Raw genomic sequence first — 26,998 nt, 5'->3', positions numbered from 1 at the left:
TGCCGATATCAATCCCGAGACACTCAGCAACTAATGGGTTTGGGTGTAACAGATATCTTTCAAGGAATTTGACCGCGTATCTGGCCAGGTCGCGGCGGCGTGATGGTTAAAGGGGTAGAGCGTCAGTCTCCAGTCTCGCTATTTTGGGTTCGAATCCCAGTCATCTTAGTTCGTCTTCTCTCACTGTTGTGAGTTTATCACTTGCATAACGTTAAGTGTGGTGATTGTGAAACTGAAGCAATCTTTGTGGATGCCCTGTACCCTGAAGGAGTGAACAGGAAACACTAATCTGGCCAGAAGGGCATCGATGCATGACGTTTTGGAGGCTTCGTAGAGGATCGGGTTGGATATATACTTTGTACCGTCGTCGTTTTTCAATATGCTGGTACAATGGCGGAGGATATAGCTCTCTTTAATGCGCAGCCTCTCCATCTGAGAAGGAGAGGTCTGGGTCCAGATGTTGAACCCGAAAGTGATTAGGGGTCGTATTAAATGTTTACAGCGAAAAATCTTGACTTTTGGTGGGGTGGGCGTCTCAAGGTGAAGTACGGGGTATAATGATCTGAAGTCGTCGCTTGCACGGTTTAGAACTTTATTGATATGGGGAATTTTGCATACGATTGAGTTTATAGTGACATATATAACATAGTTTATAGTGATATATAACATCATCCACTGTGGGGATGGGCGATGTTTGGATTTTTAAGGACAGATTTTTGATATCAGAAACCACTTTCTGAGTCATCTTCATATTTCAGTTCAAGACGATTGTTTGACATTTCTGCGGGGTGGGGACTAGTTTCCACATAGCGAAGTATCGGTGAAGCTCATCTTAATATGACGATCATGGTATCGCTCATAGATTTCGTCGTTATGTTGCCTACGGAACCGTCCATCCTCCATCGGTTGCGATTTTCGACCTTAGATAGGATAAATTTTCAACGGTCTCAAAGTTATAGTCTCCTATCTTTATTGCTTTTATTTGACCAGTGCGATTCGATGTTGTTCGTTCTTTGGTTTGGCTTGAAGGGTGTCGTCCGGGAGAGAGATAAGGTTACAGAAGTTAAGGGTGAGTGTTGGTAAGAATTCGTCACATACAATCTGAACTATTTTAGTAGATTGACGAACCACACTGTCAATGGTATCGTTAGAACCTCTCTTACTCAGAGTGAGTTGGAGCTAGGAGAGCATGGCTTTGAGGGATTGGCTTATTAGCTGCCAGTTGGCGTTCCTGAACCTGTTAACCGCGGTAGGCGAATGGCCCAATCGGGGAGATGAATGTCGAGGGATTCACGCTGATGTTGCTGTCTGTCAGGAAGTGGCCGACGAATGAGTGGCTGTTCCTTACATTGCAGCGCGAGCGTGGTCAACCAACGATGCAGTTTGTAACCATTATTACTGATATAGCAGTCCAGTTAGGAGTCGTGTCTGGCATTTAAGTCGCCTTTTAAAATCAGAGACATCGATTTTTGCGGGATTGGCGGTCGTTCCGATCAAAGAGTTGATTGGGAAAATAAATGGAAACGACATATATGAAGCTGGAGGTGATATCAATTGAGGCGATGGTAATCTCTAGGTATTTAAAATCATTGGCGAGAAGAACGAGCTCCGTTACAAGGAATTTGTTGGGGACCGGTCTTGCAGTGCCTCCGGCAAAGTATGAGGGGGTCTGGCTAGGATGATGTCTGACTTTGCGGAATAGGCCGAAATTTGAAAAGTTGGGTTTGTACCTATAGTGTAACCTGGTTTCAAAAGGTACACTATTTGCGGATTATGTTCACCGACCGACTAAAGAGTTCATATTCAACGCATTGATCCTAACATTTATGATTTGGTGCCCTAAGATTGATAACCGTATCGAACATCATCCTGAACTGCCGGCATGGCTCAACGACAGGAGATCCGGAATGGCTTGGTTAGAAGATAGATGTGTGGCCGGATGCCTTGGGTTGCCGCTGCGTAATGCATCAGCAAAAGACAAAGAATGCCGATAGAAATAAGGCTTCAAAATCACGTACGTTCTGTTGGGTGGGATTGAGGTGGCCCAAGTTCCCCCTTGCTATCACCTTTTCCAAAGCAGTAGTTGGCGGGGTGGTCGCTTCCCCACAGTTTAGAACTTTCGTCCAGAGTCTTGGACCACTCCTCTGGCATGACAGACTTGCTGGCAAGTCTTGCATTGTGCATTCTGTTTATTAATAATCCGCTCGAAGCAGACTAAAGTGCATGCTCCAATTTGGAAGAGTTGTCAAAAGTGACTAGCCACAGGTTCAGACTATGACTCTCTTACTTCTCCTTCAGATTTCACAGCAGAAGTGGTACAAGGTGGCGTTGAAGTTGCGCAGTTGGTCTACTTGGCCTCTAGTGAGACAATGATCGACTACAGACTCCGGATTAAGTTCCCCAGGGACTTGTGTTTAGACGGCGCTTGCTCCAACTTGATCTGTAGGTCTCCAGTTGCAGTTACCAATTGAAATACGTCCATCATTCTCGAGTTTTTTTCCACATCGATTCGACATTTTCCGGGTGGCTGTCTTTGTTTTGCCAACTTTACTAGGCGGCGCCAGTTTATTAACTTCCAGGCAAGATGAAACTATTTCGTGTGAAAACAACGGCACTAAAATATGTTTGCTATATTTTATTGGTTTAGTACTTTACGACAGTTCGTTACGCAGGGTGGCAACCTGAATTTTAGCTAACTAGAGCGTGAACACTTTTCTGGCCGCACTTGCACTTATTGAAAGCAAGCGAGTTAGGAAATTATTTCCCGTTGGTCAATCTGACGTTTTTGGACATTACCGACTGAGAAAGATTCCATCCAAGCTTGTGAAGATAAGATGTTAGATTCAAGAACATTCAAAATTAATTTCAAAGAAATAAATATATTCTGCATGTCATTCGTCAGAATTCAATCCAATTTATTGGTTGAAAATAGGGTTCAAAAATCGAGCGAGGAATATAATAGGATTCACATCCTCCAAGTAAATTTAGTAGGAGTGCAACTAACTACATCTTAATCAAGTAGATGGCATTCGCATTCAACGCCCTTCGTAGTGCAGAGGACTTTTGAGTGCGGTTCTATACCGCAGGACTGCAAATGACCTTTTCTAGCCAGTATATGCTCTCGACTTTCCAAGGTAAGGTTGCTGCCACGGAAGACACAGACAGTGCAGAAAGATATACCTTGATGTTTTGGCATTCTTGCATATTGTTTGCAAAGAAGTTATTTCTATCGACATTTGATAAACCGATTCATAATAATGAATGGCCCGCGACCGACCCCCCTTTAAGATATTTAGAGTGTTTCGCAAGTAGAAAGAAACGGGAGCAATTGCAAAGTTCAGTGAGGATTACAACAATATGCTTTACTATGCCAGTTTGGGGTACTGAATGGGAACATGACACCCTCACAAAAATGCCGCGGCATACTATTATTGCCATAAGCCCAAATATTGTACAGGGATGCTGCCGCACCCTTCCACTTCCTTTTTTCAAAACTCAATAAAAACTATTGTATGCATCGGAAAATATTTATTTATTTTTTATAATGTAGGTACATGTCTAAAGTTTTTATTATATTTACATTGTTTTGAAGATCAAATCTGTTAGGTGACGTCCCCCATACTCCATACATTGCGTAAACCAATTTCTGGCGTTTGTCATGACTCTTGTTAGCATAGCAGGTGTTATGTTGGCAATTTCTTCTTGGATGTTGGTCTTCAAATCTTGTAGGGTTCTTGGACGGTTCACATAAACACGACATCAAGAAGAAGCTCACACGCGTTCATCCGAGAATTGAAGTCACGTTCTGAAAATTCCTGCACTATCGCCTTATAGGGATGAAAATGAAGATCATCACGAAGAATTCTTCTCACAGAACGATCGGATAGTCCAAGGGCAGATGCGTGTTTGCGCGCAGAACGCCGTGGCGATCGCAACATTGACGTTCTCACTGCTTCAATGTTCTCAGGTGATCTAACGGGCCGAGCGACTCCAGTTCTTCCTTTTGTCGCACTTGCAGTTTGTCTAATGTAGTGACCCATGTAACAATTGACTTGCGGTCTGGGACGGGAGCCAACGGGGCTAAATGAAAGCGATTCCGAAATGCACGCTGTGTTGCAATAACCGAACATCCGCTTGAAAAGTAACCCTCAACGGCAAAGGCGCGCTCCTCACTATTCCAACGCATGATGGCGACTGAACAGTGTCGGGACAAAACTTTACAGTATCCCCTCTTGAACGAGACCACTAGCGCTCCGCTATGACATCAACTAACTAAGTGGCGCGCATTTTAAAAAAGGAAGTTATGCTGCCGCACCCTGTATATTGTACTCTTCCACTACTGTTCCGCTTTACGCAGCTGTATAGCGACCCAGCCGTCGATAATTTTGGGATAGTGGCTTCCATTGCATAAAATACTATCATTTTATCATCGTTACTGGCTTGTGAATTTCGTGAGACAAGAAAAGAAATGATTTCACTTATGCGATTACTAACCATTACAAATGTCGAAGAATTGTGGAATCAAGCTAAAAAATCTAACAAAGATCTAAATATCGTCTTACGCAACCCTGGGGGTCACCAAGCCAGGCAAGCGGATCATTAACTGAGATACTTGGGTTTGAAATCACGATATCCAAATGAAGCATCTTGACGACAAATTACTGGCCAATTGGCAAAATTTACAAAAATATCTATCGGGAAGCAGAAAAAGCGATCGCTTTTGCCCGAGCGGTCCATTACAAAGAAATTTACGAGAAACTGGACATTCGTGATGGCGAAAGAGCTCTCTATCGACTTGTCAAGACGCACACAAAATATCGAGCACTTTTCTTTTGCGTTAATGAAAGAACGTTATTTTACTGATCAGGTGCCGCGACCGATAAAATAGATAGAATTTGTTCATCCTCCACTTCCACAAGCACTACAGACATTTGGAGCAATTCCATCTATCAGCACGACTAATGTCAGGAAAGCAATAAAACGAACAAAATCAGGGAATATACAGGACCTGACGGTATCGTATCTGGGCGCTGGAAGGCGGAGAGGTGGGAGCCAACCCTGTGGGCCAGTGAGTTATTCAATCAGAGGGAACTAGAACACCACCTAAAGACAGTCCAGCAGAGTGTTCAAATTACCATCCGATCCGTTTGCTGCCCCATACTATAAAGATTTTTGAATGTATTCTTGCCAACTGAGACATCGTTCAAAAAACGTGAATCAAGCGGAACTGCCGTCGAAATACACGCTGCGCTGTTACTTATGGAGAAACACCGTGTGAAATATCGCCTCCTTTACATTGCATTTCCAGATCTGGAGAAGGCGTTTGTCCGTGTACCTTTCACCACTCCACTGTGTTACTGTTATGAACATTGTCTAACGTCCAGCGCCCTATACACGCCTCATGAAACACGATCTCATATTGAATTGAATTGAATAAAACAGAAATTTTGACGACCGATCCTAATGAAACACGCACTATCACTGTCAGTGGTAGTGATCTACCCAGAATTGAGCGGTTTAAGGGGATCATCCCGTGTGTCAGTTTGGAGAAATCGATTTTTTTTGCATGAATTGTATCTATATATAGTGGAGAATATGTGGGCAAAGGGATTTTCCGATATTCCGAGTTGTTCAGAAATTACAGGGTTAAACAGGTAACGAGTTTGCAGCCGCGGCTAGAGTAGTCGATGAGAAAGAGCATCGAATCTTTTTTTACCTGTTAGTTTTTTACCTGAGCCTTATAAATTCGCACACAGGTATAAATATAAAAAGGTGGAAAACCAGTCAATTGTCTAAACTTATTTGGTGTTTGGAATAAAAAGGATAATCCAGTCTAGAGTAAGCATTAAAAGGCTTTCAAGCTATACTCAGTTATATTTTGTTGTAAGTATTGTGCTGTTTGTGTGTTCAGTGATTTTTTTAAATGGATCGTACGAAGGGAGATCGCTTTAACGTTCAACGTCATGCTCGCACTAAACAACGAGTATTTCATGGGAATCGATAGTTAGTTCTTCCATAAATTTTTTACAAACGAAAATCCTCAGCATCAAAATTGTCCAGCAGTCGAGGACAGTTGGTGCAAATGACGCAAAGCGGAAGCTAAAGGAGAACTGGATAGTTTCCACCACGAGAAGGCACGTTTGACTGAAGAAGTTCAAACAGTCATTAAACCAATCTACGAAGATTTGTCACGAGATGATCTCTTGAACAGATGTTTAGGAGCAGAGACCCGGAATAACAATGAGTCGTTAAATGCATTGATCTGGACTTTCGCTCCTAAACACCTTCATTCTGGGGCCAAGGTCGTAGAAATAGCCATTTTTCTGGCTGTAATTATTTTCAATGAAGGATTCATTCTCAAAATCCTAGTGACAATGGGATGTCAAGTTGGTCACATATGTCAGGTTTATGTCGACCGCTGTAATGAAGCGCGAATTTGGCGGTCCGAACGACGATCGACTGACCTCGCTAAAAGAGCCAGAATTGAAACCAGAGAGCAACAATCGGTCTAATAAGACTTTTTTGAAGAAACGGAGGGTGCTCTATGGACCAGGTATAGCAAATTAATAGTAAGTTAAAATTTTACTGTTGATAATCACATTTAAATTTTCAAATGCGTTTTTCTCGAAACTGCATCTTGAAAATCGGCTGCCACCATAGCTCAAAATCTATCCAACAAAATTCTTTGAAATTTTCACGACTTCTTTGATACATATTTCCACGGTCCGCAAACTAGGATAATTGTAATCGGACGGGTAGTTTTTTTTTATTCATAAAAAAAGCCGTAAAAAAACACCTTTTAATATTTTCTAATTATCCTAGTTTGCGGACCGTGGAATATTGTCCACACTAAAATGCCGTTTAGTTTTTTTTCCTCAGATGAATACAGCGCCCTCCAGCGTGGCAGCAGAAAAACACCTTTTTTTGGAGATGGGTGCATAAACTGACACGTATTCCGAAAACTAGCTACGATATCTAGCTAAAAAATTTATCACATATACTAGAGATATCAGTAAACATATGGTGAAAATATCACGTTTCTATCTTTAACCGGTCCTTCAAAATAATTTTTCAAAGAAAGGCAAAAAAAAATGGCCTTCACACGGGATGACCCCCTTAAATATCTCGGATCAATGCTATCAATCACGGAGGCGAGAATGATCACATGAGGATATTTGCGTCCGATATGGATATGGTTCGTCAAAAAATTTACGAGAGAGGCTTCGTCGAGAGTACGGCCACGCATTCCATACTAACGAGGTATAACTTGCCAAAATTGATCTAAATGTCAAAGTCGATGAGAAAAGACCAAAAGGCTGATAACAGCGGAGGCTTAATATGTTGAAAGGTGATCTGAAAGCTTCGCAACTGCATCCAGATCAGGCTTTTGACAGAACAAAATCGTGCACAAAATGACAAGCCGACCCCGTTTCTGAATGGGTTCACTTTATATGATGACGCCCATATACGTCTAGGGTGCAATAAATTCAAGTGAAGTTATTATTATTAATAATAACCCAATATAAAAAATAACATCAGTGTAAGTGTACCATTGCGATTTTTTTCAGACTGTTGGGTTGAATAGGTTCTGAAAACGAGACTCGTTTCGCATTTCGTGACCTCCCCTCCCATGTTTCACCTAATAACTATAACTAATTGCCCCCTTTGATATAACTCCCCACATCGGGCCACATGTTATGAAAAAGACGTTACAACCCCTTTGGGGAGTCCCCCCTTTAAACCCAACAGAAAATGGCGCCATTCGCTGTATGTGTGTTCATAGATCAGACGTTCTCAACAAATTTACTGAAAATAAGTTCAACCGTTTTCGGGTAAATCAGGTATGACAGACAGACAGACAAATATTGAGTCGATTTTAATAAGGTTTTGTTTCACTTAGAGAGTGTCCGGATAGCTGAGTGGTTAGAGCGCAAGGCTGCCGTACGGAAGGTCGCGGTTCAAATCTCACTGGTGGCAGTGGAATTTGTATCGTGATTTGACGTCGGATACCAGTCGACTCAACTATGAATGAGTAATCTGGGGCGACTGCAATGCTGACCACATTGCCTCCTAGTGTACCGTTACGGTCTTGAATGAAGTGCTCTAACACACTTCAAGGCCCTGATCCAACATGGATTGTTGCGCCAACGATTATTATTATTATTATTATTAGAGAGAGATAAAAGAAATTGATAAGAAGAAGAAAAGTTGCGCGTGATATGGGGTCAGACAGTCAATAAATTTTGTAATTTCATTGGGTTCTGTTCTATTCCTCTCAGTCTCTCCCTTAAGCGTTCGCAATTACCCCACTTTCCCATATATAATAATTTAAGGCTAGTCACATGATGTACTGTACATGTGGGCTTTTAATATATTTTACTTATCACTTTATTTTTATACTGGCATTCAGTAAATTCACATGAAAATTATAACTTTGACCTACTATAACTTTGTCACTAGTAGTAGAACTTATATCACCATATTGGCAGCGTCATTTCTGTAGCCTAAAAAACTAGGAAATCTATGAGCCATATCACGACCGTTTGGTTGTGGATAAAATCCGGCTCAACAGGTTGTGATGGGCGGTTCATATAATCCGTATGGATGAGGATGATCCAGCCCGGAAGGTTATATGGGTATTATCTATGGTAGAAAAAGAAGAAGGCTGACCTTGCCTGAGATGGAGCGACGGCGTAGGTCAGAACGCCAGACAAGTTTTAGGGATATTGAATTGGTGGACCTCAGCGCAAAGTCAACCGGGGTGCCTAGAGTTCCTTATTAAGGCAGGTCTAGACCGGATATCGGTTGTTGTGCCGTTGATGATGACGGTGATTGGCAGTTTCATAGTTGAGGAAGGACAGCCTGTGTTTGTCTCAATGCTGCAAGATTATCGCTTACACAGTGTGATTATAATGGGGTTAACACAATTTCATTGAAAATGTAAAAAAAAGTAAAAAGAAATAATAACAGCAAAGTGTTGAAGCGCTATACTTAAAAAGGAGGGAATAGGAAACGTGCAATCAGCCTTATGCCCTATATACGAGTATTTATAAGCAATAATCCACATGTTAAAATTACTTCGGCCTAACAGCTCTCGCGATCTGGGTCTTGTGTAGTAAGGCCAGATCCTCTTTGGCTTAGCGCAGTTGCCCGTCGGCCTTCATTTCCCTCCCATTTCCCCGACGGGCTTCCAGTATCGCCAGTACCCCAGCTTAAAATGCACTGACGAATCCCAGAAGACCGTACGATGCAGCTTCTTTGTGCTTGTCCGAGAATACTTAGACATTGACCTTGTAGACCATCTTTGGTCCACCGTAAGGAATACTGTGTCATATCATGCTACATATTGTCGGTCTTGTTTTCCTGGTTGGAACGCGTACAGCGAAATTCCTCCCAAAATTTCTTGGGAATGGCCATAGTTCCCGAGGTAGTTCTAGGATGTTACTGTGACCGCAGCGCTTCACTGTCCAGTATCAATTAATATATATAGCCCAATTTAATCGAGAGTTTGCGCCATCATATGTAACTCTGATAATTGCTATTAGTTCCTGGAATCCTCTCCCTCGTAAAGCATTCCAGAAGAAAACCGTTTGCAAAGTCGATGAAGGGTAGTTTGGTATCAAAGTGGAAGTTTTTAAATGAGAACATATTTCATGGTCAATCATGTTGAAGCCCTAGTTACCGTGCGTCAGGATATAGGCTAGACACCAGTGAACAGTGTGACTAATCAGGACTGGATCTCTACAGCAAGGATATTATTTGCTTTAATTGCAATTTTTTGCTGGCTGCTTCTCGTTAGGGCACACACCTTCATTACCCTAATTTTGAAAAGCGTGTGAATTGAATGAATAAGTTTTTTACTCTCTACAGATAATTTATGCTCTATTGTAAAATTGTAAGAAACTTTTGTTTATGGACGCGCTATTGAATGGAGTGGACTCTGGACGTAATTGCTTGTCTGAAAACAAGCCAGCAATTTTGATGTTATGGGAAGCGTGATTCTGTGATCAATTTTAATTACTCTGAATCAATTTCTGTGGAAATAATTAAGAAGCAAGAGAAGCAATGATTAACCAACTTTGTTCAACTTTAAAAGCGATGACTAATATTAATGCAAAGTTCTTTATTATTTATTCCGATTGGAGCAAACGAATTGTTTCGAAAAATGTTGCGTAGTTGAAATGTGTTCTAAAAATATTGCACTATTAACCGGTTTCCGTGTCAAAGGTCATTTGTATGTTTTAGTGACAACAAAACCACCAATAGTGAATACTCAAAGACATTGTGCTATGCATATCACAAGCAAACAATGTTTCTATTGTGAGAAAAGCATTAGAGGCTCATTTGCATACCGAATACGTGCGAATGATTAAGTAGACATGGACGCAATCTCGCAAATGAAATGAATGCAATCATCGCGCTTGTCTTAGCACTAGGAATTGACAGATAATTCTTAATTTGAATTCATATTGAATTTAAGTAAAATGCAACGAACAAATGATTTAGCTAACGGACGGATGACGGAATTTTGTTAAAAATTAAATTGATGATTAATCATGATTAGACTTGATTAATCATGTTTAGACTTGAAGTGTCAAGCGAGCTTTTTATTTCTCTAAATTTACTGGTACACATGGGGTTCAGTCTTTAGGCGTTCGTCCTTATAGGAGAATTAAATACTTTTTCAATAAGTTCTGCGGTTCGATAAGAGAAGGTGATTATATTATATTATACTAGCCTACATTTTTCTGTGATCTTGGTACACTCTTCATATGAACGTATGTATAGTTTCATTTCAATCTGTCGATACATTCTTTGTTTGTAAGCCATTTAATATCTACGTGTCACAGTATTTTTTTACAATGGAAGAATCAAGTATCGTGCAGTGATTGAATTTTTATTTTTGAAGCAAAGGAAATTTATAACCGAATATTGAAAGTGTGTAAGAACTCTTCGCCTTCAATTAGTACAGTAGAAAGATGGGTTGCTAAATTTAAAGGTGGTCCTACAAGCCTTGAAGACGATCCACCTCAATAACGTCCAACAACAGCAACAACGTCAGAAATCGTAGAAAATATATAGGATACGGTATTGGAAAATCGGCGAGTGACTGAATGAGATTTAGTAGAAGCCCTACGCATCTCATTGGGTAGTGTAAGCAATATTTTGATTGAAATATTGAGTTTCAGGAAGCTTTGTGCACAATGGGTGCCGCACTGGCTAACAATGGAATAAAAACATGTTCGAATGCGACTTTCTCAGCAACATTTAGAGCGTTTTTGAAAGTTTTTTTTTCGGGTCCAAAAAGCTGTTAATATCAGCTTTTTGGGATACGAAAGGAATTTTGTTTGTGGATTACTTGCAAACTGGTAAAACAATAAATTCTAAATATTATTGTAACCTTTTAAACTTTTCTCAACTGTGAAGGAAAAAATCGTGAAAAAGACTTGGGTTGCAGAAAAAAAAAAATGCTTTTTCATTAGGATAATGCACCGTGTCACAAGAGCATTTTGACAATGGCTAAATTGCATGAATTCAATTTCGAATTGTTGAAGCATTCACCAGATTTGATCCTTAGTGATTTCCATCTGTTTCCAAACCTAAAGAGAACATGCATGAAAAGCGTTTTTCGATGATGAGATGAAGTCGTAACAGCTCGGGAAGCGTATTTTGCAGCCCTTCCAGATTCTCACTTCCGGAATGGAATTCATAAATTGGAATCTCGTTGGAGTAAGCGGTTTGATGTTCGCGGCGACTATACTGAATAATAACGTGTATTTCAAACCATAAAATTGTGTTTTTCTTATCGAACCACAAAACTTGTTGAACAACCTAGTAACTCCAAAAGTTGAAACAAGCCGTGAAAACGGAGCGGGGCACTTTAGATATCAAAGGCTCTGTGTTTTCTTATGTGGAGAACATTGGGTATAAATCTACCCCATTTGTAATCCAAAATAATCCCTCCTGTATTCAAATATGTATGCTTCCTTTTCACTACTTTGTGGAGTTTGAGGGTATTTTAAGGTTTTGTGTAAAACAAAATCAGGATCAGTAAAGGCGGATAGAATTTTCTACGATGAAAGATCCACAAGGCTAAGAGCTTGCGCATTGATATCAAAGGAAAAGTAACAATGCTGAAATAATTCTAGACTCAGGGCCTAGTTACATTCATCTTAAAATCATCATCATTAACAACTGGTATCCGGTCCAGGCCTGCCTTAATAAGGAGGTCCAGGCCTGCCTTAATAAGGAGCTCCAGACATCTTGGTTTTGCGCCGAAATCCACCAAATCGATACAGCTGCCTGGCGTCCTGGCCCACGCCATCATTCTATCTGAAGCAGGGTCTGCCTCGTGCTCGGACTTCATCGTCATAGCTGCTATTGGTTTTTCGACCTTAGATATGAGAAATTTCCAATGGTCTCAAATTTGTAGTCTCCTATCTTTATTCTTCTCGTTTGACCAGTGCGATTTGTCTTGCCTTCGTAGATGTACAGCCCAATATCTCGCACCGCCTGCTCGATCTAAATGAAGGCAGTTTGTACGTCTCGGGTTGTTCTTCCCATGATGTCGATATCGCCAGCGTAGACCAGTAATTGGGTGGACTTAAAGAGGATGGTTCCCCTCGCATTTACTTTAGCATCACGGATCACTTTTTCCAGGGCCACATTAAAGAAGACGCATGATAGGGCATCCCCTTAACTTAGATCCTTGTTGATGTCGAATGGTCTCGAGAGTGATCCTGCTGCTTTTATCTATCCTCGCACTTTGGTCAGGGTCAGCCTAGTCAATCTTATCAATTTCGTCGGGATACCGAATTCTCTCATGGAAGTGTACAGTTTTACCCTGGCTATGCTATCATAGGCGGCCTTAAAGTTGATGAAAAGATGGTGCAACTGATGTCCATATTCCAACAGTTTTTTCATCGCTTACCGCATAGAGAAAATCTGATCTGTTGCTGATTTCCCCGGAGTGAAGCCTCTTGAGTATGGGCCAATGATGCTCTGAGCGTATGGGGTTATCCGGCCTAGCAAGATAGCGGAGAATATCTTATAGATGGTTCTCAGCAATATGATGCTTCTATAATTGCTGCACTGCGTGATATCCCCCTTTTATGTATGGAACAGATAATACCTCGTTGCAAGTCGTCAGGCATTGACTCGCTGTTCCACACCTTGAGCATAAGTTGATGAACCAATTGGGCTGTAATTCCATCGGCTCTTGGCGACTTATGATTTTTTAGCCGATGAATTGCACGGATTGTTTCTTCTATGCTTGGTGATGGCAGTATTTGCCCATTATCTTCAGTTGAGGACCTCCAACTCGCCGATGTTCTGGTTGTTCAGTAGTTCATCAAAGTACTCAACCCATTGCTCCAATATGCCCATTCAGTTGGAAATCAGATTTCCCTCTTTATTTCGGCAGGATCAGCATCGAGATGTGTAAGGCTTCATCGTGTTAATTTGTTGGTAAAACTTCCGCGCCTGGTACGGTTGCTTCCGGTACTTTTCGAGTTCACAGACCTGTTGGTTCTCCTAGGCTTCCTTTTTCCGTCTGTGAAGTCGCTTCTCCGCTCGCCGGAGGTCATGGTAAGTCTCTGCGCATGACCGCGTTTGAGAATGCAACATTACTCGGTATGCGGCATTTCATCGTCGAACCAACCGTTTTGACTTTTCTTCCGACTGGAACTAAATATGTTTTTGGCCGCATCAATGATAAAGCTCGTCAAGTGATTGTGAAGATCATTTGTTGATGCTTCATCTCCAGGAGATCTGTTAGTTGCGGTTGCGGCATCCATCTCTGCCCTATAAGTGTTACGGAGGACTGCGTTGTGAACGGATTCAGTATTCATTCTCACCTGATTGTCAGAGGCGATTATAAGTGGTGTCCTAATTCGAGCTTGGAGCACTATGCCAACGAGATAGCGATCCGAGTTTATATTGGCCCCCTATATATTCTAACATTCATCAAGGTTTAGACGTGGCGCGTTCAAGCAACGCGTGGTTAATATGGTTGAAAGTGGTACCGTATGGAGAGGCCCACGTATGTTTGTGGATCGCTTTCCGTGCAAACTAGGTACTTCCAACAACAATTTCGTGCGATACTGCAAACTGAATAACCCGCAGTCCATTATCATTGGTATCCCTATGTAAGCTATGGGAGCCGATATATCGCCTGAATATGGGCTGCATCTCCACTTGACTTTTGAAATCTCCAAGTTTACTTTTGATGGCATACTTAGGACATGCTTCAAGGGTTCGCTCAACTGCCTCGTAGAAGATATACTTCCCCGAGTCTGCAGTCTCCTCTGTAAAGGCGTGAACGTTTATGAGGCTTACATTTCTAAATTTACCTCGCAGCGCAGAGTACATAGCCGTTCGCTTATGTTTTCAAAACCGATAACAGAAGATTTAATTTTGTGTCTGATTAAGAAACATACTCCGAGCACATGGTTCACTGGATAACCACTATAATATATGGTGTAGTGACTCTTCTCCGGGAAACCCGTCCCTGTCGAACGCATCTCCTGCAACGCTGTTACATCAGCCCTATATTGAGAATTGAGGCAGGATATCAGCCAACTGCTTAGCAGCTCCATCTCGACACAGGGAGCGCACGTTCCACGAGGAAATGGGCAAATCGTTATTCCGTTGTCATGGCTGGGTTCGTTGTAGTCAGTCCAGTCCGAGGCTTCATCTTACAATACTAGTCATACCCTATGATTCTGTGTCCTCCACCTGCGCAAGAGCTAAGGGATATGTGGGCGTATGCGTAGGCAATTGGTCTCTTAATAAGTTGTGATCCGAGCACTCAAGATCTTCGTTGAGGATGTAGCAAATGTAATCTTAGAGACGAAAAGCTTGTTGATTTTACCTCTTCAGCTGGTCCCATGATGGTGTATGTTCCAACGGTCATGGGACGAGAAAGAAATGTAGTAACAATTTGAACTTTAAAAATGTCGAGAGAAACTGTTGTTACTTGACGATGCCCCCTTCAAAACCACCGCTACTTAAAATTCATTTTGACTAATACAGATGAACAGACTGTAATGCAAAGACTTTAACTCTATTCATTATTAATAGCAGCGGGTGTGCTCAGCACACGACATTGCTAGAAGCCAAGAAGACCATGTATGGTAAAAGAAAATTATTGCGGCTCTATGCCGGTCCGCTGTGTAGATCATGCACTAATTCATTTAGGTTTATGGGAAATAGCGGACGAGAGGGGCAGATAGAATTGGAAGAGATGTGCAGAAGAACTGAATCCAAGGCTGATTCCCATACATCTGTTCGATTTGGAAGATATAAACTTAGCAGGAAGCTCAAAGAACACACCAGAAGAATACATGGGAGAGTATAATTAGGTCCTTCTGGAGCAAGGGTCTAAAAGAAGTTGTATTTATTTCTTTTATTGTTACAAGAACGTTCTATACACACTTTTGGATACAACGCCAGGAAGATTAGTGAAATAAAACCCTTACTCAGGGCGAATTACAAAAGAAAATTGTGATAATGGCATCTAAAACTCAAACAAGTCGGAATATTGAAAACCGGACGCCTCGGGTGTAACGGTTTTGTGTTCATCTTGTGTGGAAATGTACGTTTTTCCATTCATCATCACTCAGCTAGAGTTTCAAAATATTCCATCTTATATTTCCAAACTCCGAGACATATGTATGATACATATGTATCAAAGACATAATTATTATTCTGATCCTAAACGAACAGAATGGCCCATTACTGCTTACTGTTGTGTACAGTACATACATACGTACATATTGATCGTATGCATCTTAATATTTCCACTTTATTCTACACGTAAAGGCATCCATACATAAACTTAAATATAGGTAAATTAAATTTGGCAGTACCCTCAAACTTCATTAGTATGTACGTATATATCTATTTCCAATAATTGATACTCATATGCAAATTACTATGATAACATAAGAAAACGCTAAAAACGAAAAAATTAAATTTACTCGTACGTGATGTTGATGAATTCATATAATACATATGATGACGAAACAAAGAAATTTGCTTTCTTTAATTTTGTTAATAATAGCTGCTTGTCCTTCGTACTTCTCAAAATTATGCCCTTTATATTGATGCCATGAGTTTTTGGGTAAATTTCGAAAATATGGTGTTATAACATTTTTAACTCCGCCATGTTATTTCTATACCATGCTGGTCCTAAGCCCAGGTGGCCTGGTGTCAAAAGCTGGGACATATAACGCGAACGCGGTAAGAATGGCTTCAAACTTCCCGATTTTGGTAGCCTTCACACGCATTGCCATATCTGAGAGTTTCCGTGAAGCCAAGTCGATCGATTTAATGACTGGCTGATGAAAGTTACCATTATATCAGCTGATCACACTATTCACTTCTTCACCGCGTACACACTACTACAGGTAGGTCGACATGCCGGCTGACGGCTATATCATCATTGCAGGCGAGAATATTTCGTGCATGTGATGAATTTGTTCATCCTACACTTCCACAAGCTTTGCCGACATTTGGTGCATTCTCACCTGTCAGTGCTACTGAAATTGAGGACGCAATAAAACGAATAAAAATGGAGAAAGCAACATCGCATCTGAGCTCTGGAAAGCGAACAATAGGGACAACACTGTGGCTCAGTGAGTTCTTCAACCGAGTTATTCATAAGGTAAAACACCATTCGACTGGTAAGAAAATCCCACATTTCCAATATAGAGGAATGCTCAAAATATCGTCCAATACGGTTGCTGTCCCATACCATGAGTATTTTTGAATGCATTCTGGGCAACCGTAACCGCAAAATCGTTGAAGTAACCGTTTGAAGTTGTTTGACGACTTTCAATGATCATCAATCATCAATGATCCAAAGATCAACCTTGAATTCTCAAGCCTATCCCGTGAGGGGGAGAGGATGGCGAGGAAATGTAGTAGAAAGGGAAAGGTAACTTCTTTCTGATCTCGTTTAAGGATTGCGGCGGTCACCTCTCCTAAAAATGCCATGGCTCCTCAAACTGGAGCTTTTTTCAACTCAAAACATTATGGTTTAAAATTGAACCCTATCACGGAGAGGTAAAAGAGATTATGAAGGGAGAAGTAGGAGGCCCTTTCTCTCAAATCACGATGAAAAATCGTGTGGCATTTTTTAAGGGGTAACGAGTTTCCGAATACATGTGATGTGTTTGTTCATCCTACACTTCCACAAGCTTTGCCGACATTTGGTGCATTCTCACCTGTCAGTGCTACTGAAATTGAGGACGCAATAAAACGAATAAAAATGGAGAAAGCAACATCGCATCTGAGCTCTGGAAAGCGAACAATAGGGACAACACTGTGGCTCAGTGAGTTCTTCAACCGAGTTATTCATAAGGTAAGGGTGCAAAATTTTTTTCACAGAATGTGGCTATGTGGGGTATCAAACGATGGGGCTCAATTAGTACTTTTCGAAACTAGTTCCATAATTGATATCGGGTGAAACATAGGGAAGCGAGAGCTCAAAATGTGACCATCAAAAGGTGTAACAGGTCTCGTTCTCAGAACCAATCCAGCCGAAAAATTTGAAAAAAATCACAGCGGTGCATCTCTACGAAATCTAGGCCTCAAAATACATCCGGTTCCGATATCTGCACAAATAACGTTATTAATAGTATATTTCCACATTTTAAATTTACCCGGCAACAACATAACATACTGCACATTTATGTCAAGTTTCAATAAAATCCAACTATTATTAACAAAGTTATAGGGGGTGAAACTTTGCCATTTTTTGTGAATTTCATGCACTCTAAAACCTGTATGACGTCATCATCACATATCAATTCGTCAATACCTCAACGAAATGAGTTCTTATACGATCAATTTATATATATATGTACAGTATTCGGAAATAGGCAGTTTGTTTGTTTAGAGTGAGGATAATATCTATGGCTGTAATATGTACGTATGCCTTGTAGTTTGGAAGAATATGAAGGAATATGCTGGATTTATAGCTATATACAGATAGAAAAATATGCGTTGAAGTTTCTTACATAAGATGAACACAAAACCGTTATACCCGAAGCGCTAGCTTCCGGTATTCCGACTTGTTTCAATATTGACCTGTCATGGAAAGATTACTTCCTCTTACTAAACTGAACCATTCGAAAATAGCTTTATTCACTGACAATTTTTCCATAATCGGTTTCTTTTAATACTTTCACTAGAACTATAATAGCATTTTCAAATTTGCAATTATCTGGCCAAATCTACCACCTATCCCAATTTCCTCAGTCGTGTTTTCCAAAAAGATCCAAATTATTCAATCCCGAAAAACTAAAATGGAGATTGTGTGTGGATAAAACCATTATAAATAAATACTTTATCCATAAATATCGTACACTGGGAGACTCATGACGATAAAGATATACGGTTCGGAATGAAATTTATGTGGGAACGACTATTATAACTTTTTTCACTGAAATTTCTATTTTCCACTTTGATTTATGAATATATACATAAATATTGAAAGATTTGCTTTGTGGATTCGCCTCACCGATTTCGACTTAGAGGAATTGCGATGTATGAAATTAGAATTACAAAATATGCTTCGACTAAGAGGAATTCAACTTATAGATTGAATTATGTATAGGCAATTGGCGGGAGCGCAAATGAAGCGAAGCGAAGATTAATTTCACTTAGAGGACTTTCGACTTACATAGATTCGGCTGAAAACACACATATGTAAACGAATGCACCGTAAAAATTCCCGATTATAATCGTAATCATAATCTAAATTGCGATTTTGCCCAACTCTGTTTATGTGGTTATGATCTAAAGTGTTAATATTCCGGCATTTTATGGGGATTCCCCAATTGTCAATAAATAACAATGTCCTTCCTTCGTTAATTTTCCGTATTTTTATCACTATTTAACGAATGTCACCACAGACACAAACCCTCAGTTGATGCTCTTATCAGAAAATCAGCTGTCAATCGCAAGTTGCTATTCGGTAGCCGGTGGTGCTTGTTCGCCTGTAATTTCTCGAAAAGTGCGATTGCTTTGAAAATCATCGCCACCACCAGCGACCTGTTTGCAACAAAGTAGAATGAACACTATAACGTGATGGCGCTACTGTTACGCAACACTGTGCATTCGCTGAGGAACCAAATCAAGTTTGCCGCGACTGCCCGGTCAACATTGTCCACGACTCCTGTGAATTGCAATGAAGAGCTGAAGGCGCAGGAAGCAGTTACTGCTGGAAAACCCAGGTCCCGCGGCGAGCCAACGCTCTTCGATAAGATCATCGCCAAGGAGATTCCCGCCGACATATTCTATGAGGATGAGAAGTGTCTGGCCTTCAACGACATCGCGCCCCAAGCCCCAGTGCATTTCCTCATCATACCCAAGCTGCGGATTCCCATGCTGGAGGTGAGTGAGCCCAGCGACAGTGAAGTTCTGGGACACCTGATGATTGTTGCGGGAAAACTAGGGAAAGAAAAGGCACCCAAAGGATTCCGCATGGTGGTCAATAACGGCCTGCATGGATGCCAAAGTGTCTACCACCTGCATCTGCACGTCTTGGGCGGACGACAGCTGAAATGGCCTCCAGGCTAAGTGCAATTGTTTTCAATTGTAAACTGCTTCGTGAATGATAGTTTGTTTTTAATAAATTTCACTTGTTTCCTAATCCCATGCCTATTTTATTGAAGGCGTACCGCGTCCTAAGTAAACAATGACGGAAGTGAGTTTAGTACGGATTGCATTTTGAAATGCGCGAAATTGGTCGTCAGCCCTGAGATGAAATGCGAACAGGTCATTGGATGGAGGTATAACGATCCAGAAAATAGAACGCGTAGGCAAGGAAATTATGGTGGTAGGGCAGCGCAGAATTCTAAAAAGAAGATTCCTCGGAATGAACCATCTCCAATGACAATGTTGGTCGAGGATGGTGGGTATGACTATCCGAGTTGATTACTATCAACACATCAATGTCAATCACAAACGGTTATTTATCCCGAAAATTGGCAAGTTGAGAATAATGACCGTGAAGTCCGCCGACACCTAAGTCGAACACTGACGTGTTCCATTTTTATTGCCAGGACCAAGTATCTTGGAGCACCACATCTTTGTCGCCAACTGTGCTTACTTACAGAAAGGTTATTATGAAAGAACTGGTGAGGAACCATCAGCATACACTACGTGGAAACCTACTTGATTTACCACTATGAACTGCAGACAGCCTTTGGTAGTTCTGTTTAGGGCATATATTGGGACCGTAAAGCTTAAACTGATCGCCATAGGGCTTCGTATTCTTGTAGCGCTGCGCTCTATAGCGTTTTACTGTGGAGGTACAGACTATCGTAGAAAACCTACTTAACCCTCAAATTAATGCTTGATCTCTAATTAATTTAACTTAGCATCCAGGTTACCTTTTTTGGGAGGGGGTTGTACCTTCCTTTTTGGCAAATACCATCAGCTCCTTTTTGGTTGGATTTTCCTTTCTAACATAACCTCCATTTCAATCATAACCGAGGGAAACATCCCTAACATCAATAGCACTAAGGAGCCGCTATATGACACCACTTCCACCCCGCTTGTTACATGCGCGTGCAAGTATTATTATCCGCTTGAGCACAAGTATTCCTTATATTAAGCACTTCTTTTGGTTTTACAGTAATGTTATCTCTTTGAGTTGTGCAAAATGGGATACACAAATTAATCACAACAAATTTATAGTACAAGATATTCTCCGCACTTTGTTAACTGACGCAACACGGACAAAAGGAAAGCTTAAATCTATTGAACCTTTATTTAGAGCCTTTAGTTGCTTAGTTTGCTATTGACACTTGCACTTATTCGTTTGTTATGACAAACTTATTGTATTGTAACCATTAAGAACTGTAATGAGAAACTTAATGTTTATGATTCTTTGTCATGGGAAGATGGTGCAATTAATATGTGGGAACCTAATTTTCCCACAGTGGTAATGTATGCGCCTAACACGCTCTTGTTCAATATCCGTAGAATTTCATCCGTCACTATCAATCAGAACACTGGAGAGATTGTGTCACCTTGGGTTGCCCCTATGCTCGCTCGCTCTGGTCTAGTGGGTCCCTACCAGATACTATAATCCGTAAAACACTCCGCCAATCCGATTCTGGTTAGTCTCTTTGATGACTTTGATGTTAAAGTTTTTCGATGCTGCCTCTATGTCTAGGCATTTATTGTATGTTTCTTATAGGCTGTGTACATCTCTACAAGCAACGGCACAGCTCTTTCTTGGTGTTGTTGGTGAATGAATGGGGAGGATCATCTTCATCCATACCGATTAAATGATCCGCCCACCGCAACCTATTGAGCCAGATTTTATCCACAATCAGACGCTCATAAATTTCGTCGTTATGTAGACTCCGGAATCGTCAATCCTCATGTATGGGGCCACAGATTTTTCGGAGGATTCTTCTCTCGATCGCAACCGCAGTTTTTTTTGTTAAGAACCCAGATCTCCTCCGAGGACTGGCAGATCTTCGACTCTTTGATGAGGTTCTGTTGGCTGCCACCAACCGTGCGCGGATTTCATCGTTATAACTGTTATCGGCTATGTTTTTCGACCTTAGATAGGAGAAATTTCCAATGACCGCAAAATTGTAGTTTCCTATCTTTGCTGTTCTCGTTTGACCAGTGCGATTCGATGTTGTTTGGTTTTTGGCGCTGGCGTTACCACCGTGTACTTCGTCTTGCTTTCATTAATGTGCAGCCTAAGCTCGATCTAGGTGAAGGTAGACCGTATATCTTGGGTTGTGCTTCCCATAATGTCAATATCGTCCGCGTAGGCCAATAGTTGGGTGAACTTAAAGAGGATGGTGCCTCTCGCATTTGCCTCAGCGTCACGGATCACTTTTTTCAGGGCCAAGTTAAAGAAGACGCTTGATAGGACATCCCATTATTTTAAATCATTGTTGATATTGAATGGTCTCGAGAGTGATACTGCTGCTTTTAGCTGGCCTCTCACATTTGTCAGGATCAGCCTAGTCGGTTCCATCAATTTAGTCGGGATACCGAATTCTTTCACGGCCGTGTACAGTTTTACCCTGGCTAGTGATCCATATTCCAAGAGTTTTCCCATCGCTTGCCGCACAGAGAAAATCTGATCTGTTGCTGATTTGCCTGAAGTGAAGCCTCTTTGGTCTATAATTACTGCACTGCGTAATATCTCCCTTTTCATGTATGGGGTAGACAATACTTGGTTACGGGACTTCCAAATCGCCAATGTTCTAGTTGTTGAGCAGTTCATCAAAATACTCAACCGATCGCTCCAATATGTCCATTCTGTCGGAAATCCGATTTCTAACTTTGTCTCCGCAGGATGAGTATCGAGGTGTATAAGGCTTCATCCTGCTGCGGTTGGACCCAAAGGTCTGTTAACTCGAATAGTACAGGGCTATTCGAGTTCACAGACCTTTGGGTTCTCGCAGGGTTCCTTTTTCAACATTACTCAGTATGCGGCATTCTTCCGTTCTGTTGCTAGCTTACATTCATCGTCGAACCAACCGTTCCGACTTTTTTTGCGGCTGGGGCCAAATATGTTTGCGGCGGTATCAATAATAACGTTCTTCAGGTGAGTGTGATGATAATTTGTTCTTGCTTCATCTCCAGGACCTCTGTTGAATGCGGTTATTGTGGTATCCATTTCCCCCCTTATAGGTGTTACAGAAGGCTGTGATGTGGAAGGCTTCAGTATTCACTGTCAGCTGCTTCTCAGAGGGGATTGTAGGTGGTGTTGTAATCCGAGCTCGGAACACTATGCCAACTAGGTAGTGATCCGAGTCTATATTGGCCCCCCTACATGTTCTGATATTCAACGCTGAAAGGTGGCGATGTTCGATCAACTCGTAGTCAATTTGGTTGAAAGTGCTCTTGTTTGGAGAATCCCACGTTTGCTTGCGGAACCCTTTTCGCGCAAACCAGGCACTTCCAGCAACCATTTCGTGTGAAACTGCTAATTGAATAATTCGCAGTCCGTTATCATTGGTTTCTTTATGTAAGCTGTGGGAGCCAACGTATCGCCTGAATACGAGCTCCGTCCCTACTTGGCTGTTAAAATCACCAAGTATGATTTTGATACCATATCTGGGACAGGCTTCGAGGATGCTCTCTACTGCCTCGTAGAAGGTATCCTTCTCTGATTCTGCAGTCTCCTCTGTAGGTGCATGAACGTTAATGAAGCTTATATTTCGAAATTTGCCTTGCAAACTCGGAGTGCGTAGCCGTTCCCTTATGTTTTCAAAGTCAATAACAGCAGGTTTCATTTTTTGGCTGATTAAGGGGGTCATCCCGTGTGTCGGATCCGCGGAATGGATTTTTTTTTGCTAGATATAGTGTAGAATATATGGGTCAAGTGATTTTTAAGGTTTTGTGTGAAACAAAACCTTATTAGAATCGAGACGGTGTCTGTCTGTCCGTCTGTCCGTCTGTCTGTCTGTCTGTCTGTCACACCCGATTTATTCGGAAACGACTAGACCGATTGTCACGAAAATTGGTGAGAGTATGTAATCTGGTGATCCCTTTACATGTAGTAAGTGGCGCTATCTTGTGTTAAGTTTAAGGGGGGGCTCCCCATACATGTGAATGGAGGGTGCAAATTTTTTTTTTACAGAATATAGCCATGTGAGGTATCAAATGAAAGGTCTCAATTAGTACTTTTTGAATCTTGTTCAATATTTGATATTAGATGAAACATAGGGGAGTGAGGGTTCAAAATATGACCCACAAAAAGTGTAACAGGTCTCGTTCTTAGAACCTATCCAACCGAAAAATCTGAAAAAAATCACAGTGGTGCATCTCTACGAAATCTAGGCCTCAAAATATATCCGGTTCCGATATCTCCACAAATAAAGTTAATAATAGTATATTTCCACATTTTAGAAATTTACCCGGCAGCCCCCCTTATGTTCATCCCAGAAGCACAAAATTTGGCATGCGTGTAATGAAGAACATAATGCACAGTTTGGTCAAGTTTGAAGAAAATCCAATAATTATTAACAAAGTTATAGGGGGTGAAACTTACAATTTTTTGTGAATTTCGTGCACTCTACAACTTGCATGACGTCATCATCACATATCAATTCGCCAATACCACAACGAAATGAGTTCTTATGAATTGGGTCGGAGAGAATTATTTTGTTTTAGTTTTTTAGTTATTTGTCAGCCAGACATGTGTGCATGTAGGTATATAATATATGCGTGCTAATGAACTTTGCGGGTAGTGCCTAATTCAAATAGATATAAGCAGTAAATCGGAAATATGGGTACGATCAATTTATATACGTGCATATATGTGTACAGTATTCGGTAATAGACAGTTTGTTTGTTTAGGGTGAGCGTGATATCTATGGCTGTAATATGTACGTATGTCTCGTAGCTTGGAAAAATATGAAGGATTATGTTGGATATGTAGCTATATACGGACAGAAAAATGTGCGATGAAGTTTCTCACATAAGATGAACACAAAACCTTTATACCCGAAGCGCGAGCTTCCGGTATTCCGACTTGTTTGATATTCGGAGTCGTTCGGAAATTATAGCATTCAACACGTGATGCTAGATTTATGTCAATCGTCGTAATAATGCTCGTATTTATCGGTCCGAATAATGTTCGAATGACTTCGCTAAACGGACAAGAATTGAAGCCAAGGCTGTACATATGTTTCTTGAAGAAACCTAAGGTTTATGGACTAGGTATAACAGATGAATGGTCAGTCAAGGTTTTATGGCTAAAAATCGCATTCTACTTTTTAAATGCCGTTTACTTTTTTTTCTTTAAAATGGTCACAGCGCCTTCTAGCAGCAGAAAAACACCTTTTTTTGGGGATGGGTGTATAAATTGCTCTGTATTTCAAAACGAACTATCCGATAGGGCTGGAAAAATTACTATGCACGCTCAAGATATTAATAAATCCATGGTGAAAAATTCGTATTTTTATCTCTACCCAGTTCTTCACAAAAAATTTCTAAAAAAAGCCAAAAAAACGGCCTTCACACGGGATGACCCCCCTAAGCACAGGGTTTACTGGATGGCCACTATAATATGATGTAATGGCTCTTCTCCAGGAAACACTGTCTAACACATCCTCTGCAACGCTTTTATATTAACCGTATATTGGGACATTCTTCTCTGTACAGGGAGCGCACGTTCTATGAGGAAATGCGGAAAACGTTATACAGTTTTCGTTGTCGGGTTCGTTGTTGTGTTGTCAATCCTATCCGAGACTCCTTTTGTGGCTTCGTAATGTTGGTTTTCCGTGTTGGGTTATCAGCCCTACCCAACCCGCAACCTGGAGGACCAGCTGGAACAATTTGTCCCGTAGTTAGGCGCGAGAGCCTCGCCTTCATCCTTATCCGTCTGCAGCTTTTCGTTGCGAAAGAGTTCCCAGTAGCCAGCACGTCGAGGTGGAGATAGGGTTTGGTAGTAGAGCTGATAGTCTTGGACCAGCAGGCGTTTCTCAAGTTTTATATTCAATCGTGGGTACCAATCCACGTTTGGCCCTGGGACTTATACTACCCTTTGACCAGCTGATTTTATCCAAGGCAATAATCAAATATATGATAATCTATGTCTATAAGTAGTAATAGACTTCTTTTCAAACCCCGAACAGTAGGAACTAGAACGACGCACCTTTCATCCAACTTAGCCTTCGAAAATTCTCCTCTCAGATTACTCGTCCTTTGTCAGCTCTACTAGATATTTTCTAAAGCAATTAGACAAGTTGTGATCCCGCGTAATACAAAAATCACAGTAAAGATCACGTCTCGATGTGGTTTGGAAAAATGAACTGTCCGCCTTGTTTCCTGGGGTGACCGCGCCCATACTTTTCACATTGGCTGCAAAAAAGATCAACATTCCTCGCCGCTATACCCTAGGTTGTTACTCTTGAAGTATCGAATGGGGTTTTCTGATCTATCAATAGATACTGAGCTAATCCGCTGTTGTCGGCGTGGTACCTGCCTACCCGGTTCGCTACAGTTTGCTCCATCAACACAGTATCAGTCATGATGTCAGGTTGCCCACCGGGTGCCCGCTGCTTAAAAACGACTGATGGCCAATGTTGGTATTCTGATCCGGTGTCTTCGTTTCTCAAAAATCTCTCGATCCATGCCCGATCGATGTCCCAATTGACCCTAACCCCACTCAATGTCGATAAATTTCTACCAATTAAGTATGACCGCGTATTATCACTTAGCACTCCTAATTTATAAGCAGCTATACAATCGTTTTCGAACTCTTTCTTTAAACCCTCATGCCAGACAGTATATTTTGTGCTAATCGCGTCTTTCATTCGTTTCAAAAGAGAGCTGATTCTCTGAGAATGCTCCACCAAACTCTCCCCAGGACGCTGCCTACACACCTCGTAAGTCTTCAAGCGATGGTTTGGGAATATACTCGTTTTTTGAGCTCTCTTCTAGATCTTTAACCCCACTGCACTCGGTAGGTGATATGAGGTAGTATGAATCTCCGACCAAATTGTTTTTCACACAACGGAGGAATATGTCCTTGTGATTATCCGGCATCCAACTACCCAATTCGGATGCATAGTCTAAAAATTTGGAAAGCTCGGTCACGAGAATGACAGATTCTCCACCCGAGACTTCCAACTTTCCTTTTTCCTTTCCTTTCCTTTCCTTTTGATTCGTTTGATATTTACGCTCAAGTACTACAAACTACCACACAAAGCAATCAATTAAAACACACTTAATTTTGAAAAAGAAATGTAAGCACTTACCTTAAGGTCCTAGAAACCGGCTGTGCCAACATGTGAAGATCACTGAAAAACTGTTGAGATAACTTGAAGAACACTCTACACTTCTATGCTTTATACTAACTAATTAATTTCTGCTTAATATTATTCGTGGACCTGCCACCAAAATAATACTAGACGGCATAGTTCTGACCCAGCTGCTCCTCGCTGGCAGAGAAGTGCAACTCAAATCTAAAGTTTACCGCAATGTCGTCCGTCCTGTCGCTTTT

At 41.2% G+C, this 26,998-nt stretch overlaps 1 protein-coding gene and 1 long non-coding RNA gene across 2 annotated transcripts in view; one reads left to right on the top strand and one right to left on the bottom strand.

The window, feature by feature from the left end:
* The window catches only part of LOC119661124, a 120,310-nt gene extending 99,484 nt beyond the window's left edge, over window positions 1-20,826 (bottom strand). The window contains exon 1 of the long non-coding RNA XR_005250555.1: window positions 20,403-20,826. This is a non-coding gene — a long non-coding RNA (uncharacterized LOC119661124). The remainder of the gene's footprint in view (window positions 1-20,402) is intronic.
* Window positions 18,941-19,661, top strand: LOC119661123 (histidine triad nucleotide-binding protein 1-like). Its single transcript, XM_038070321.1, has one exon. It carries the CDS (start codon window positions 19,096-19,098, stop codon window positions 19,585-19,587), a length of 492 nt encoding a protein of 163 aa, XP_037926249.1. The 5' UTR covers window positions 18,941-19,095; the 3' UTR covers window positions 19,588-19,661.
* Window positions 20,827-26,998: the final 6,172 nt, after the last annotated feature.

Source organism: Hermetia illucens, chromosome 1 (genome assembly GCF_905115235.1).
Source record: "Hermetia illucens chromosome 1, iHerIll2.2.curated.20191125, whole genome shotgun sequence".
Taxonomy (NCBI): domain Eukaryota; kingdom Metazoa; phylum Arthropoda; class Insecta; order Diptera; family Stratiomyidae; genus Hermetia; species Hermetia illucens.
Note: the sequence above shows the minus strand (reverse complement) of the source record. Positions and strands in the feature narration are given on the sequence as shown.

Coding starts and splice junctions, on each gene's coding strand:
- LOC119661123 (XM_038070321.1), top strand. CDS start 19,096: ATGGCGCTACTGTTACGCAACACTGTGCATTCGCTGAGGAACCAAATC.